The sequence below is a fragment of the Ixodes scapularis genome, unplaced genomic scaffold, assembly GCF_016920785.2.
Source record: "Ixodes scapularis isolate PalLabHiFi unplaced genomic scaffold, ASM1692078v2 PGA_scaffold3__209_contigs__length_174095766, whole genome shotgun sequence".
Lineage (NCBI taxonomy): Eukaryota > Metazoa > Arthropoda > Arachnida > Ixodida > Ixodidae > Ixodes > Ixodes scapularis.
The window spans coordinates 29,723,405-29,736,814 of NW_024609868.1; the positions used below are offsets into that span (position 1 = coordinate 29,723,405).

At 47.0% G+C, this 13,410-nt stretch overlaps 1 protein-coding gene across 1 annotated transcript in view; it reads left to right on the forward strand.

Moving 5' to 3' along the window:
- The window catches only part of LOC120836739 (tyrosine kinase receptor Cad96Ca), a 105,536-nt gene that overhangs the window by 59,759 nt on the left and 32,367 nt on the right, over window positions 1-13,410 (forward strand). Inside the window, exons 2-3 of the mRNA XM_040205775.3 lie at window positions 2,891-2,971; window positions 9,454-9,605. Coding sequence (XP_040061709.1) covers window positions 2,891-2,971; window positions 9,454-9,605 — 233 coding nt within the window. The remainder of the gene's footprint in view (window positions 1-2,890; window positions 2,972-9,453; window positions 9,606-13,410) is intronic.

Sequence of the window (13,410 nt, forward strand, 5' to 3'; positions counted from 1 at the left end):
CTTACTCTTACTGACAAACTATTTAACACAATAAATTTATAACGGACTTATTTCTGTCGGTCTTATAGCGGCCATTGCTTCCTTCAGAGAAATGACCAAATGACGCCTCGAAAGACGATAGCGCGTTTTCGCATAAAGATAGCCATTTTATTGTTTTTTTTTTTTTTTTTTTTTTTTTTTTCAGATTTGGGGAATGTATTTTGAAGTCGGGAGTTGTACTTTCTTCTGAAAGTACCAGAAAAAAATAACTTCAGTAAAGTACAAATACATGCTCAGAAAGTTTACTTCAAGCAAAATGCAAGTTTTCTAAACCTACTTGAAGTAGTACTTAAAGTATTTCCCAACACTGCTAGTTTATTATTTTTTTTATGTAAAAACGTTGATGGAATTACTAAGGTTTCTCGAACGATTTTCGAATCCTGCAAGTCCTGCATGTTCTGAGTTTTGGGAGGAAAAGCAACGCGGTTCCCTTTGCGTTGCCCTTTAGCACAATATTAATACTATTTGGGTACAGCACAAACTACGGGAGCACCAGATTAGCTTCAGTGCCGCTGCTGCATTTTGTTGCCTCCTTTGAGTGAGGATGCAGTGTGTACGGTACACCTGTAGTGGGCGAGAGTTCCTACGTTAGAAAGAAGTTGGGTCAAGCCCTTTTTACAGCGGAGCTGTTAAGGGCTAGGTTCCCCAGGATCGTGTCCGTGTATGTCGACACAAACCTACCTGGACAGCTACCGCCATCTATAAGCGACGGCGACAAGCACACACCCAGTATGGTTTCCGCCGTCGTTCGTAGATGGCGGCAACCTTTCCAGCTATAATAGAAGAATGGATAGTTGGGCGCGTTGGTGGGAATTCATCGTAGGAAACAGCGCGAAAGACAGACGACGACGAAGAAGTACACAGTGTATCGAGTACAGCTCCGCTGGTCTTCCTCCTTCAAGAGAGTGGAAAGGCTGAACGATTTTTCAAATGCGCCAAGCGTCCTTGAGCTTCGGGACAATAAAAACGTGTTTTCGGCACTAATTCCGCAGTTACTCATCCTCACTTGCGACGTCTTTTGTCGCCCCCCCCCCCCCCCCCCCCCCCCGGCCCTCTCCCTCCTTCTGCTCACACCACATGCTTCCACCTCTTTGCAAATATCAGCTGATCTTCCAACATCGTATCTCTTTTTGTGGTGGAATGTTTGTTGATAAGCCAACCTACCACTAAAATTCGAAAGTAATTTGTAATTTGAGTAGAAGTTACTCGGAAGAAGTAAGTAAAGTAAACCACTAATTACGGAAATAAAAATGTAATTGAAAGTTAATAAACTACCCTGAAAAGTAGTTAAACTACAGTAACTTGAGTAAAGTACTTGGACTACGGACAAGTTTGGTGCAATGGCATTCGACTCCAAGGGGAGTTTGTCGAGAAGATGGACAAGATACCTAAAATAACCGATATTTGAAAAAGAAAATTTATATAAATGTAGTATGTTCCTAACTACGTATGCACAAATGCTTCGGTTTTTTCTTTTCTTTTTTTAAGGGGGGGGGGGGGGGGGTATTGGTGGTTGAGTGGGCTAGCGCACACCAGCTCGGAGCACGTGGAGCGAAAGCTCGCGCTGCAGAACCCAGGGATCCTGGGCTCAATCCCCACCGCTTCCCGTTTTGATCTGGATGAGCATCGTACCGGCGTGCGGTAGTGCATTACTAGTGCGTGGTGGACGTTAAAGACCCCAGACTAGTGGTTGCACTGCACTGGCAAAGTTTTCTCATCTGCAACCGAGACACCAGACGCCCATTGAGACTGACTAACTTCCGATGATCCGATGAGACAGACCAAGCTCCTAGGCTGTATAAACATACACACAACCCAATTTTCTTCGTTTTCTTTTTTTTTAGCCCGTATTTTTGCGCATGCGCAAATCCTACCTGCTGTTTTGAAGGCGCAATTTTCGCAGGCTATGGCTCGCATATAGCCCCAGGGCGGCGAACGGAAGGCATTTTGGTCGCCTGTTAGTCAGCCCGCTGATGTTTAAAAGGGCAGATCATTCGCAATCGTACTTCACCATCGCTGCAAGGGGTATTTAGGATCGCGTATTTGAGATTTTATTTGCTGTATGTACGAAAGGAAGGTGACACATGCGACGAATGCAATGAGCCACCATGTCTGTTTCCTGTAAAAAAAAAACAGTTTTTGATTATATATGGGGAACTCGTGGAGGAAATAGATGACGAACGTTTGACTTGAATGTTCTCTGATGCTTAGAAATCATGGTAATATCAACATCAAGGGATTTGTTTGTTCGTGATATTAGACCTAAGTGTGTCCGACGTTCTCCGTCGTTTTTTTTTTGTTTTTTTTTGCGTTATAAACATGTTTGTTTTATCGGTTTACTTGTGAATTCGAAGAAACTACTCTGGCAGTCGCTCAAGCTAGTGCTTTTCATAAGCTATTCAATTCAATTCAGTTAATTAATCTCAGCTTGGCGGCGTACGGAATATAGCTGAGGCCCCCTTACCAAAAACAAATACTCAGATTGGCGCCGCGAGGTGTAAAAACAAGAGAACAAAAGAAGGGTATTTGGTTACAGTCCGTTGCAACTCAAGAAGTTAGGACGAGGGAAAGGAAGACAAAGGAGGAGGAAGCGGACGGAACGCTGGAGAAAAGAGGTTTCCCCCTCTCCTCTCCAGCGTTCCGTTTGCTTCCTCCTCCCCGACTTTCCCTCGCCCTACCTTCTTGAGGTGCCCCCCCTCAAAAATTTTATGATTTCCGGGGGGGGGGGGGGGGGGGGGCCGGGGGGGGGCTACGGCCTGTGTCGGTTACAGCTTCTTCGAAGAGGCTTCGAAGAGGTTTATGATAATTGAAATATCGAGTCAAACGTTTCCTCCCTCTTCTTGTGTTGCAGGTTACAGTTTTCCCGGACAAAATACGCCACCAGTGTTCGACTTCAAACGAGAATGGGTCATCGGCGAAGACGAGAAAGTCGGTAAGTGCGTCCTGCTTTCCTTCTGTCGTTTAGCGAGACTCGTTGTTGGGTTAGCTGGTTTCATGTATACCGAGTGAACTTGTATGCGCAAATACAGGGGATGAACACAAAGGAGTGGACATACGCATGTCCTTGTCCACTCCTTCGTGTCGTCCCCCGTGTTTGCGCTTACAAGTCTACGCACTTCCCACGTTGGCCACGACGCATGGCCCAAGATTTGAGCCGCACACAAACTGACGAGGAACATTCCCTCGTAGTATTCACATTCAGGCTAACACACTGTTTACAAAACAAGCCCGCGTTTTCCCACACCAGGTGTAGGCACTGCGCGTGCGCAGAAACCAGACTAGTGCGAGGTAAGGCTACTGCGCATGCGCCGTGCCGATAGCAGCGCCACCGCACCGGTGTGACGTCATGTCCGCGTGTTGGTGCATAGACAATTCCGGTAATCGCCTTCTGCGCGGTGCCATCTTTGTTTACTGGGCTCATATTGAGGGCGTTCTGAGCATGAGCAGTAGCTTTTCTTCGTGGAAGAAGTATCTGACGCCGCACATGTGCATCCACAGCTTAGCAGCATTTTTCGTCTGGCTGATAAGCGCTAAAGAGTGGTATATGCAGTCATACCGCAGGTGTAGTGTAGTACCAGACTCGTGGATGGTATAATCATTACAACTAATCAAATTACTTCTTTCGGTGATTTTGTAATCGTTTGAACACATTTTTAGGAAGAAATCTCGAGGGTAATCTGGTTAGTTTAGGAAGGACTAAAGTTACTTGTAACCGTTACTACATTTTCTCCCTTTCCTAATGACGCCCCTTTGTTTCTACAACTTCCCTACCAAGGAATCCACGAACCAAGTCTCCCCGTCAGGAGGATGTCTACCGAAATTGGCGCATTAAGAAGATGAGTAGTTTACAGTTCGGTGATTCTAATCCAACAATGCATAGTAAGAAAGACCTGTATTCAAACCGGCAGAAAAATCTGTCGTCCTAAAAATCTGAAGTAATTGGAAAAGCAACTGTTACTTTTTCAAGTAACGGCCAATTACTTGTCTTCTTCAGAAATCAAATATTTTAATTGAATACTTTTTCTAACCTAAAGTAATTGTAATCGCTTACTTTTTTTTTTTTTTTTTTTTTTTTTTTTCGAGTAACATGTACAAGTACCCAAAACGCTCGTGTCTTTCCTTCTTTTTCGCTCTTTTGAGAAATCGGCAATTCCACGTCTCATCTCACTGCCGTATGTATGTTGTCGCACGTCTCCGAAGATCGGTACATGCTCAAAAACTTCAAGGCATAAAAAAACAAAAAAAAAGCCTTGTAAAAACGTTTTAAAAACATTTTTGTGATATTCCCCGTAGCACCTCGTAATTCCTACAGGTCATGCACATCACGTCGAAACATTCATAGCATCGAGCGCCGGTCAGAAATATACCCAGTGTCAGCAAACCTCAATTGATTGTTTTTGTTTCTTTCTGTGGGAGAGCGATGTTACGATTATTACATCTACTACAGGTGGCTCAGTAGATGGTCTGAAAGAAATGTTTAGCGTTCGGTTTTGGCAACTATGCCATGCCGTAAAAATAAATAAGCCTGACTTAGCAAAACGTCGGCTGCCAGTCAGAGGCGTCGTAGATGTGCGCTTTACACGTGAGTGAACGAGCACACTACTTACACAACTAACTTGAAACTTTAGTAAAGGGTCGTGTATGTTTTTCTTTGTTACTTAAAAAGTAAACCAGTCTGTTGCTAGTCAGAGTTTGTTTCGTCCAGTTTTTCGCTTCGTCCTTCTCCAATCGCGCTGTTTTAATTATGAACACGTACCAACCTGCCCAGTTATCCATTCTTAAATTTTGCGCGTGCACTTGAAAAGGGATAAATTTCTACGGTCTCGAAATTTGAGCCTCAGGGTATTTCGAATAAAACATATAAATTAGGTCTCAGTATTCACATTTTTTTTTAAATATTAAAAAAAAAAAAAATGAAGTGCTTCGTGGCGTTACATGCGTGACGTCAAAACGTGACGTGAAGTTTTGAACCGCACACGTCTCTGTATCCTGACTACGAAAAAACGAGAGTGCGGTTAGAGAGGAAATCCCTGCTTGAAGGGGGGGGGGGGGGGAATTTTGAGACTAAATTTTAACTGTTTCTAGTAGAAATATTAGTGGCATTTAATATCTGTGAACTTGTAACTGTGTGGACGCATTAAGACTTGTTTCTCTTTTGTGGTAACTAGTTTCTTTTTTCCCTTCTCTTTGAGTGACTCTTTGATAGTCCTGATTGAAGGTCGCTTTACATAGAAATTAGTGTCATTGTCAAAACATCTCCATCCGCCGTATGCACCTTTCAGAAGTACTATTCATGCATCTCTGAACGTCTATTAGCTAAGACGTCTGCTACGAGACCCGCGACGTGTTCTGTCCGCACATTAATTTAGCAGCTATCAGTGTCACACAGGACTCGGCTCAATCGCTTCATCGGCTCGTTCGACGTGTACACCCGGCTACAGTTCCGGTTCCTGAGGAGCTGTCGAAACAAAACACAAAGAAACGCGGAACTACGCAGAGAAGCCGACGGCAAAAAACGCGGCAGCCGAAATCGTGCGTACCGAACCAAAAGAGCAGACACGAATCGGCGCGATCACGACGGCCCGTGACGTCACGGCCTTGACGGCGCGCCATTGGTCGGCTGGGCGATGGCAGCGCTGTTCTTGGCTGTTCCGGCCATCCATCTCCCCCTCCCCCGATGGCGGCGCGAGAGGGGCCCGGTGCAGCGAAAGCAGAAGCCCAAAACGTCACGCTGGCTCGTGACTGACGAAAATAAGGCGGACTAATAAAACGTTGCCTGCTACCCGTATTGATGGCAGCGCGGAGGGATCCTCCTGCTAATGGCGGTATTGTTGAAACGTGCGCCGAACGTCACGGAACGGGGTTCCGGGAGCGAGACGCCAGTGCCGCGGCGGCAGGCCGCCGCCAGAGGCGCTGCTGCGGGCGAGTAGCTCATTCGTTGACGGCTGCCCTTGAAGGGTGGTGACAACTGTCGTGCCTGGAACGCGTCCCCGACTGGTGCGTTTACGTCGTACTGAAAAGTGGGCCCTTGATTTTCGACTGATGACGTCATAGTAGTGTCATGTTGTCGCAGTGGCGATACTGGCGGCGTTCCAACATCTGTAGTCTATGTGGCAGACGCCAGTTGTGTGTGTGAACACGCACGTAGCCCCCCTGGCTACGTGCGTGTTCACACAGATGCACGTTCACACATACGCATACATATTCACACAGATGCACGTTCACAGACGCACACACTCACGCACGAATACGCGCGCGCACACACACACACACACACACACACACACACACACACACACACACACACACATACATACACACACACACACACACACACAGAGAGCACATTCATATCCAAAAGAGTGAAAACAAAATAGAAACAAAACGGTAAAGCAGCGCCACCACGAAGTAACAACAGGTCACGGCGGCGTGCTGTTTCGCTCGTACAAGTAGCATTGCGGCGGCCACGAGCCGATACGCACAGCAACGACGGCGGCTTCCTGCGCAGCCGAATCCCGCTTCACGGTTCCCCTAACACGCCATGGCCGCTCGAGCGGCGGCGCGTGCTGCCTTCACGCACGCGCACGCCGGCACGCACGTGCACGTTTCCGCGTGTTGTTGGCCGGACCCGCCGATGACGACGACCACGCGTATTCCACGCGGGCTCCGCGGCTGGTTCCTCCTTCGCGGAGGAGGTTTGTCCGCGGCTCAGCGGGAATCAGGACGCCGTATCGTAGGAGTCGGGTCACGAAGGCGGACACGGAGGGGGGGAACGGCTCGGCTCGGCCCCTTCAAGCCGCGAGAGGTCCTTCCTTTCCTCGTCTTCTTTGTGGGTTTTTGCTCTCCTTGCTGGCCAGATGGGGTCTAGCGGTGTGGATTACTGTAACCAGCGTGCGGATGCAATCGGTGTGACATTTTAACGTTGTTGTTGTCACTACTACATCACCTCTAGCAATACTACTATATACTGACTACTGCTGCTTCACAAGTACTGTACTACATGAACTACAAGAATACTACACCTACTACCACTACACAACTAGTACTCTACTATTACATCAACTACACAGCACTACTACAAAACTAGTGCTCTACTACTACTACAACATTGTATAGTCGTAGGCACCTCAAGTACCGAAGTAAAAAAAGTTCGGCTTCTCGCGGTGCATTACTGGTTTACTCCTTTATGTGGTGAAGATACACGTGGGTGAATATTATATTAGCTTGCCGTTATTTCTTCAATACGTACGCGTTTCAGACGCCAAAATCATCGTTTCTCCCTCGGATAACAAATATTAGGAGAAGTACTTCGTGCAGCGGATTAATAATGTTCAAAACTTTCTGTTTTCTTAATGAGGCAACGATGATGGTAGCACTTAGCCACACAGCTACTGCGACACTAACTACTAGGGTTTATATATCAGGCACTTCAACAACTACACAACACAACCATCAACTATACAAAACTACTACAAAACAATTACTACTACCATTTCAACTAGAACGCCAATTACTGCGAATATTACCACAACTATGCTGCAACTGCTACTCGTATACAGCAAAAATGCGCACGGGCTGCACTCGCAAAAACACCCGCGCGTTTATTGTCCCGCAGTCTTTTGGGTTGCCGTCGCTCGGCGCTTGCGCTCCTTCGATCGCGACGATAGGCCCCCGTCGCGTACTCCGCTGGTACAGTGCCGCTGGAAAGCCGAGGCGCGGGCATTATTTTTAGCGCTCATGCATCTGCCTGCTTTGCACTCGTCTGTGCTCGACACTGCGCACTTCCATTTTCCGTCACCTTTCTTTCTGTCTTCATTATTTTTAGCAGTCTTGGCATTTTTTTCTTTTTCCCCTCTTTTTTCAGGGCAAAAAGAGAGAAGGAGAGAGGGATACTCATCACGATTCACGACGCCTGTCCTTGCCTTTCCATATTTTCTCTCTTTACCGGTTTGTTTTGGCCCCGTCTTCTTCATATGCGGCGGAACCAGCTCGCGGCTGCTTCGCCTGCTTTGCTGGGTCGTGAATACGGATTAGGAATGCGCGTGGCGAAAAAAGCGGACCCCGCACTAGGTTGGGCGAGCGAGGGAGCCGCTCACGGGTGGCATCTTGGCGCCCACCGTGGGTGTCGCCGCAAAGCCTCGTCTGCAAAAGCAGCTGGGCCTGGCGGAGCACTTCTGAGCGGCAGCGGAGCGCGAACGGAAGAACCTCGGAAAACTCCCGAAAGCAAACTCAGCCAAGACTATATATGCTCCGTTCGAGACTAAGCTGACAGTGCGCTGGAAGCTACGCGCTCGTGAGACCGGTCATGCGTGGTTATTTTGTCACGTGGCTACGCTCCAGTCCATAACGCGAGCAGGGGGCGGGGCCAGTCAATGAAAGGGAGGCGGCTGATTGGTCGGACGGGCGCGTAGCTTCCACCGCGCTGTCAGGTTAGGGGTGACGGAACTGGGCGGCGCGTGCATAGCCGTCTCAGTACATCTCTCTGGCCGTGTGGACCTCCCCAGAGATGCGCGGGAGATTTGGTTATTGCTTTTTAAGAGTGCTTCTGGGAAATGGAAGAACGTTAAACAGGCACTTTTTTTATTATGTGCTTGTTTGTTTTAGGCACCAGGAGCTATAGTTTGAGGCCGGCTCTCGTTTAGGTCTTGCGCCGTTTATCTTCCGAATAGTTCGACCTCCAAAACAGACAAATATATATATATATATATATATATATATATATATATATATATATATAGAGTGGGCGCTCAGTGGAAACGAAGACAACGCCCTTTGTTCTCAGGGTTTATTCACACTTGACCGACAAACGGCCAACAGTCTTCGCAGACAAAAACCAATGCAGTTTCTTGGAGGCCCGAGCAACCTTGTGCAATACCACCTATTTATTTTTAATTGTTTTTTTTTTTTCTTTTTTTTGAGGGGGGGGGGGGGGGTTGGCCGGTTGGCCTGGTCGGATCGACTCATCATTGCACTGTGTCGCAAATACTTGTACCAAAATTAAACGTCATCTTGACAAAGAAAACAGAAAAAAAAAAAGCAAGAAACTGAGCTTGGGGATTACTAGGGTCAACCGGGTTCCTGTTTCCCTCTTTCCTAAGTTTCCTAAATCCCGTATTTTTCCATTTTTTTGCGATTAACAGTTCTTGTGTGGCATCTTGGGCGCCCACCGTGGGTCGACACCTAAGGTGGGCACCTAACACATTATACATCGCTGACACTTCATACAAAAGACAGTCTACAAAAAACAGTCGTTTTTTTTTTTGTTTTTGTTTTTCTTTTATGAGGGGTGCCGTCCCATTGGTAATACAAAAGCCGTCTTTAGACGTGTTCAAAGCATACCCATCAAGATGATTCTGTCGTCGTGTCTGCGGCGAACGTTTCATTCCCTCTCGTTTTCGCCCCGTCCTGTCCCAGGGAGTCGGGTGATGACGGTCCGGACGCGGGACGAGGACCAGGACGTCATCGAGTACGGCCTGGAGCCCGCCGTCTTCCTCGACGGCTCCAGCTACTTCCGCATCAACAAGCGCTCCGGGGAGGTCTTCCTCACCAGGTCGCTCGCGGGACAGGTGAGACGACGGCCTACCACCTCGGGCCTGCAGGCCGCTTACAAACGAGCCCGCGTTTGCTCGCGCACCAGGTGTGGGCACTGCGCAGGCGCGGAAACCAGATTTGCGTGATGTGGGGACCTTCTGCGCATGCGCCATGCCGACTGCAGCGCCACCGCACTGGCGTCACGCCGGTGCGGTGGCGCTGCAGTCAGAGAGTTGAGTTGGTGTGTTTGCGGCGAGGAAAAGTGTGAATATCGCCGCCCGGGAGATTTTTTTTTTTTTTTTTCCACAAACCCGGACTGAGGATTTTTCAACTTCCTCTGCTGGGGCAAGCACGTGCGATGCCAAGCTTTTGTACACTATGAAAATTAAAACAAAGCCGCGTGGGTAGCACGTGAACTGCCCATAGTGAAGAAAACCAAAAGCGCCCCTAGCGAGCTTCTCACCGCGAATAGGCTGCTTTCACTGACGTGATTTCGTCCACCATTTTAGTTGTTACGAGCAGTCTGGCGCGTGCAGGAAGCGAGAATTTCGAGGAGTGCATCGTGCTCTCAAATCGATAGTACACAAAGAGCTTACGAGTTTCGTCACGCTGACATCTAACAACCAAATGCCGGGTTCACGTCATATGAAAACATCCCATATAGACGCTTTCAGGTAGCTGTGCATAGACGCCGCCATTACCGACCTTCAGTTTTTGTTCCCTCTCATTCCGTTCGCTCCACTTCATCATTACCACAGCAGGACAGGTTATTGTCACTTCAGGAGCTACTGTGTCCTTCTCCCCAGCATAGGCCCTTCTGGAGACTCGTCATCCATTTGCCTAAGGCCCCTGCATTTGCCCGAGTTTTCCAGATCTGGTGTCTGGCCCACACGTAGTTTAGTGGTAACGACCCCAGCATAAACCGACGGCACCGAGCTGCCAATAAAATACGTCCTTAATGTAAGCAAGGGCCCCTTTTTGCTCACACTACAAAATGACGAGCAATTAATAGTATATTATCTCGTGACTTTTTCGAACCAAATTGTGATCGTGTTTTCTGTGCCTGTATACCGTATATTTACGTAAATAATTTGCAAGCGTGTATTCGGCGATATTCCCACTGGAAGAGATGAAACCATGCTCGATCATCGCACCAAGTGACGTCCTGCGCTGCTTCACACACAACGTTGTAGTCTTTTTTTTTTTTTTTTTCTTTTTGAGTGACATGCTTGGAGCACGGAGTCAAGGTTGATGAAATCATTCTGTCACTTTCTTGGTTTGTAATTAGCTACGATGTCCATGCAATATAATTAAAACTCGAGAATGAAGAGGGCAGGACGAACGGAAAATTAATCATGTTCTGTCACGAGATTTTTTTTTTTTTTTTTTACATTTTTTATTACTGTTTATGTTTCATCTACGCTAACTCTCCTGCTATCTACCACACCGTGGACTATGGTCGACTATAGTCGTTTTGTATAAACAGACCATCACCTTCCATCTTAAAAGAAAAAAAAATGAAATAAAAAAAAAGATAGAAGTTCTTGGCAGGCATGCCTTTTTGACCAAGGTCGCCGTGGCTTCAGCTGTTGTCCCGGTCCCCACGAAGGACGGACGGTCGCTCGGGTATCGCTTTCATAATTTGCATCCAGACTTGTGAGTGTCGTGGCACGGCGTTTATCATCATCATCATTATCATCATCACCGTCCAAACTCCCCCGCTCATAATGTCCAAAACGACAGGGCGTCCGGACTTAAAGCAACGTCTGACAACAGGAAATATCTTTGCATTCCAAAGGTCGCGTCGTCAGTTTGATTGTCGTCTCAAGGCAGCGGGACACATTACGAGTTTCGCGTTCCGCTTGTGTACTAAATATAGACAGCCTCGTTCTCCGAGTAGGAACAAGTTCCAGGCGCAGGATGCCGTTGAATTCTTTTAAATATTGCTCATTTTATCTCGCGTTCCCTTCCCCTTTCAGTTTCTTTTTTCTTCCCTTTTTATGCAGGCGGTATGATTTAGATTTTCTGTGAAATTATCTTTCGGTGGAGTTTCCGCCAGGTGGTTCGTACTGCAGATCTCAGTAACGCGCGTTGATATATGTTGGCTAGAAGGGGCGGCATGACGATCGCTCGCTTCTCCCAGCGACCGAGTGCGGTCCCACGGTTCTCACGTGTCGTGCGTCGCAATCACCGTGGTACAATCTGTAACCTAGCAGTAGCAGTAGAACTGCAAAGACCAGGTAATTCTTTAGAAATTTAAATAAAAATAAAGCAGGGTAGGTAGGAAATATATCAAAACATGTAACGGGTCGTGTTCCTATTCACGGCCAAACAGTAGTCTACAGGGTCTAATAAAATGCTGAATCAGCCATTTCTTTAGCGTCTTCTTCTTTTTTAGCCCTAGAGTGAAAGATATCGCGGTTGCCGGAGTACGGATTGTACAGCGCTTGTTACCATGAAGCGCGGAAACGCTCTTTCCCGCGCGATTGTCACACCTCCCCTTCATGTCCACCATATCATCAGACAAGCTTCGCGGAAGCCGCGTCTTGCGCCAGTCCATGACAGGTATTTCTTTTTCTTTATTACAAAATCTAGACAGGTTCTTAGAAGTCATCAAACTCTGGCGTGGACAAAACGTTTCCTATAAAAACTACACGTCGTTCAGGGTAGCTTTTCGTGTTTAATGATCGTTGCCGATCGGATATTTTGGAGTGGCATTAGAGAGTTTTAGTAGATCGTTCCCATGGCTCCGATAACCATACCCGATACTCCGCCACCGCCTCCCTTGCGCATGCATAGTATCGTTATCGGGGCTATCGGAGGTATCGGAACGATCTACTAAAACTCTCTATTGTGGTTAAAGTAACTAGGTACTTCCCCATACATATTTATTTTCTTAAAATAAAGTGAAATTTATACGGGTAGCAGTGCTGTTATCGTTTACCTTACCAACAAGAAAAAACAAATACTGCCCATTATTTAAATTTTACAAAACGCCTTCACTGGTGTATTGTGGCATGAAACGCTACCACATAATCCGCAGATTTTTTTTATTGAGAAACGTGGTGAGCATCATCGAAAGTCTCTGCACTAATCGCTCTCAAGTAGGGCATAAACAAGACCCATGCGCTTATTTTCTCTCGGATTAGCGTACAGTCAGTCCATTTCAGTTCATAAAAAGGTGATCTGACCAATAATGATACAGAGACAAATTTTGACCTGAAGACGATATATCTGGGCTACGATCACCCAGAATGACTTTTTCATGTGTTCAGAACGAGCGCAAGTCGGAATGTTGGGATCATATATAGCCGCGACGCGTCCTTGTCCATAAATTGTGAGCATAACATTCGAACAAACACGGCATTCACTTTTATAGCGGAACTGTTAAGAGCTATTTTTCCCAGTTTCGTGTCCGTGGACAAATAAGTGTCGACACAACGCTCTGGACAGCTACCGCCATCTATGAGTGACGGCGGCAGATATTACAGCTCCGCTGCTTTTCCTTCTTTACCAAAGTGGAAAGGCTGAAAGCTTTCTTTTTTTTTTTTTTCTTTTTTCTTTTTTTGTATATTTGCGCCCACCGATAGTTGACGGTTGAGGACCAAATCAGTTTTTAAAAGACGGGAGGGTTATAGAGAGGGGAGAGGTAGCTAGGCTCCCCGGCACTTTGTTGATGTGCGTTCGACGGTTTCGACAGCGCGCGTCTAACAAAAATCCTCTCACAGAAAGACGCTGGTTGCCGCCACCGATTTCTTCGCTCAAACTATAACGGGCTTCTAACTGCGGGAATGGGGTCATGTCAAACACACAAAAAACAACGACAGCTTCTCGAATGGT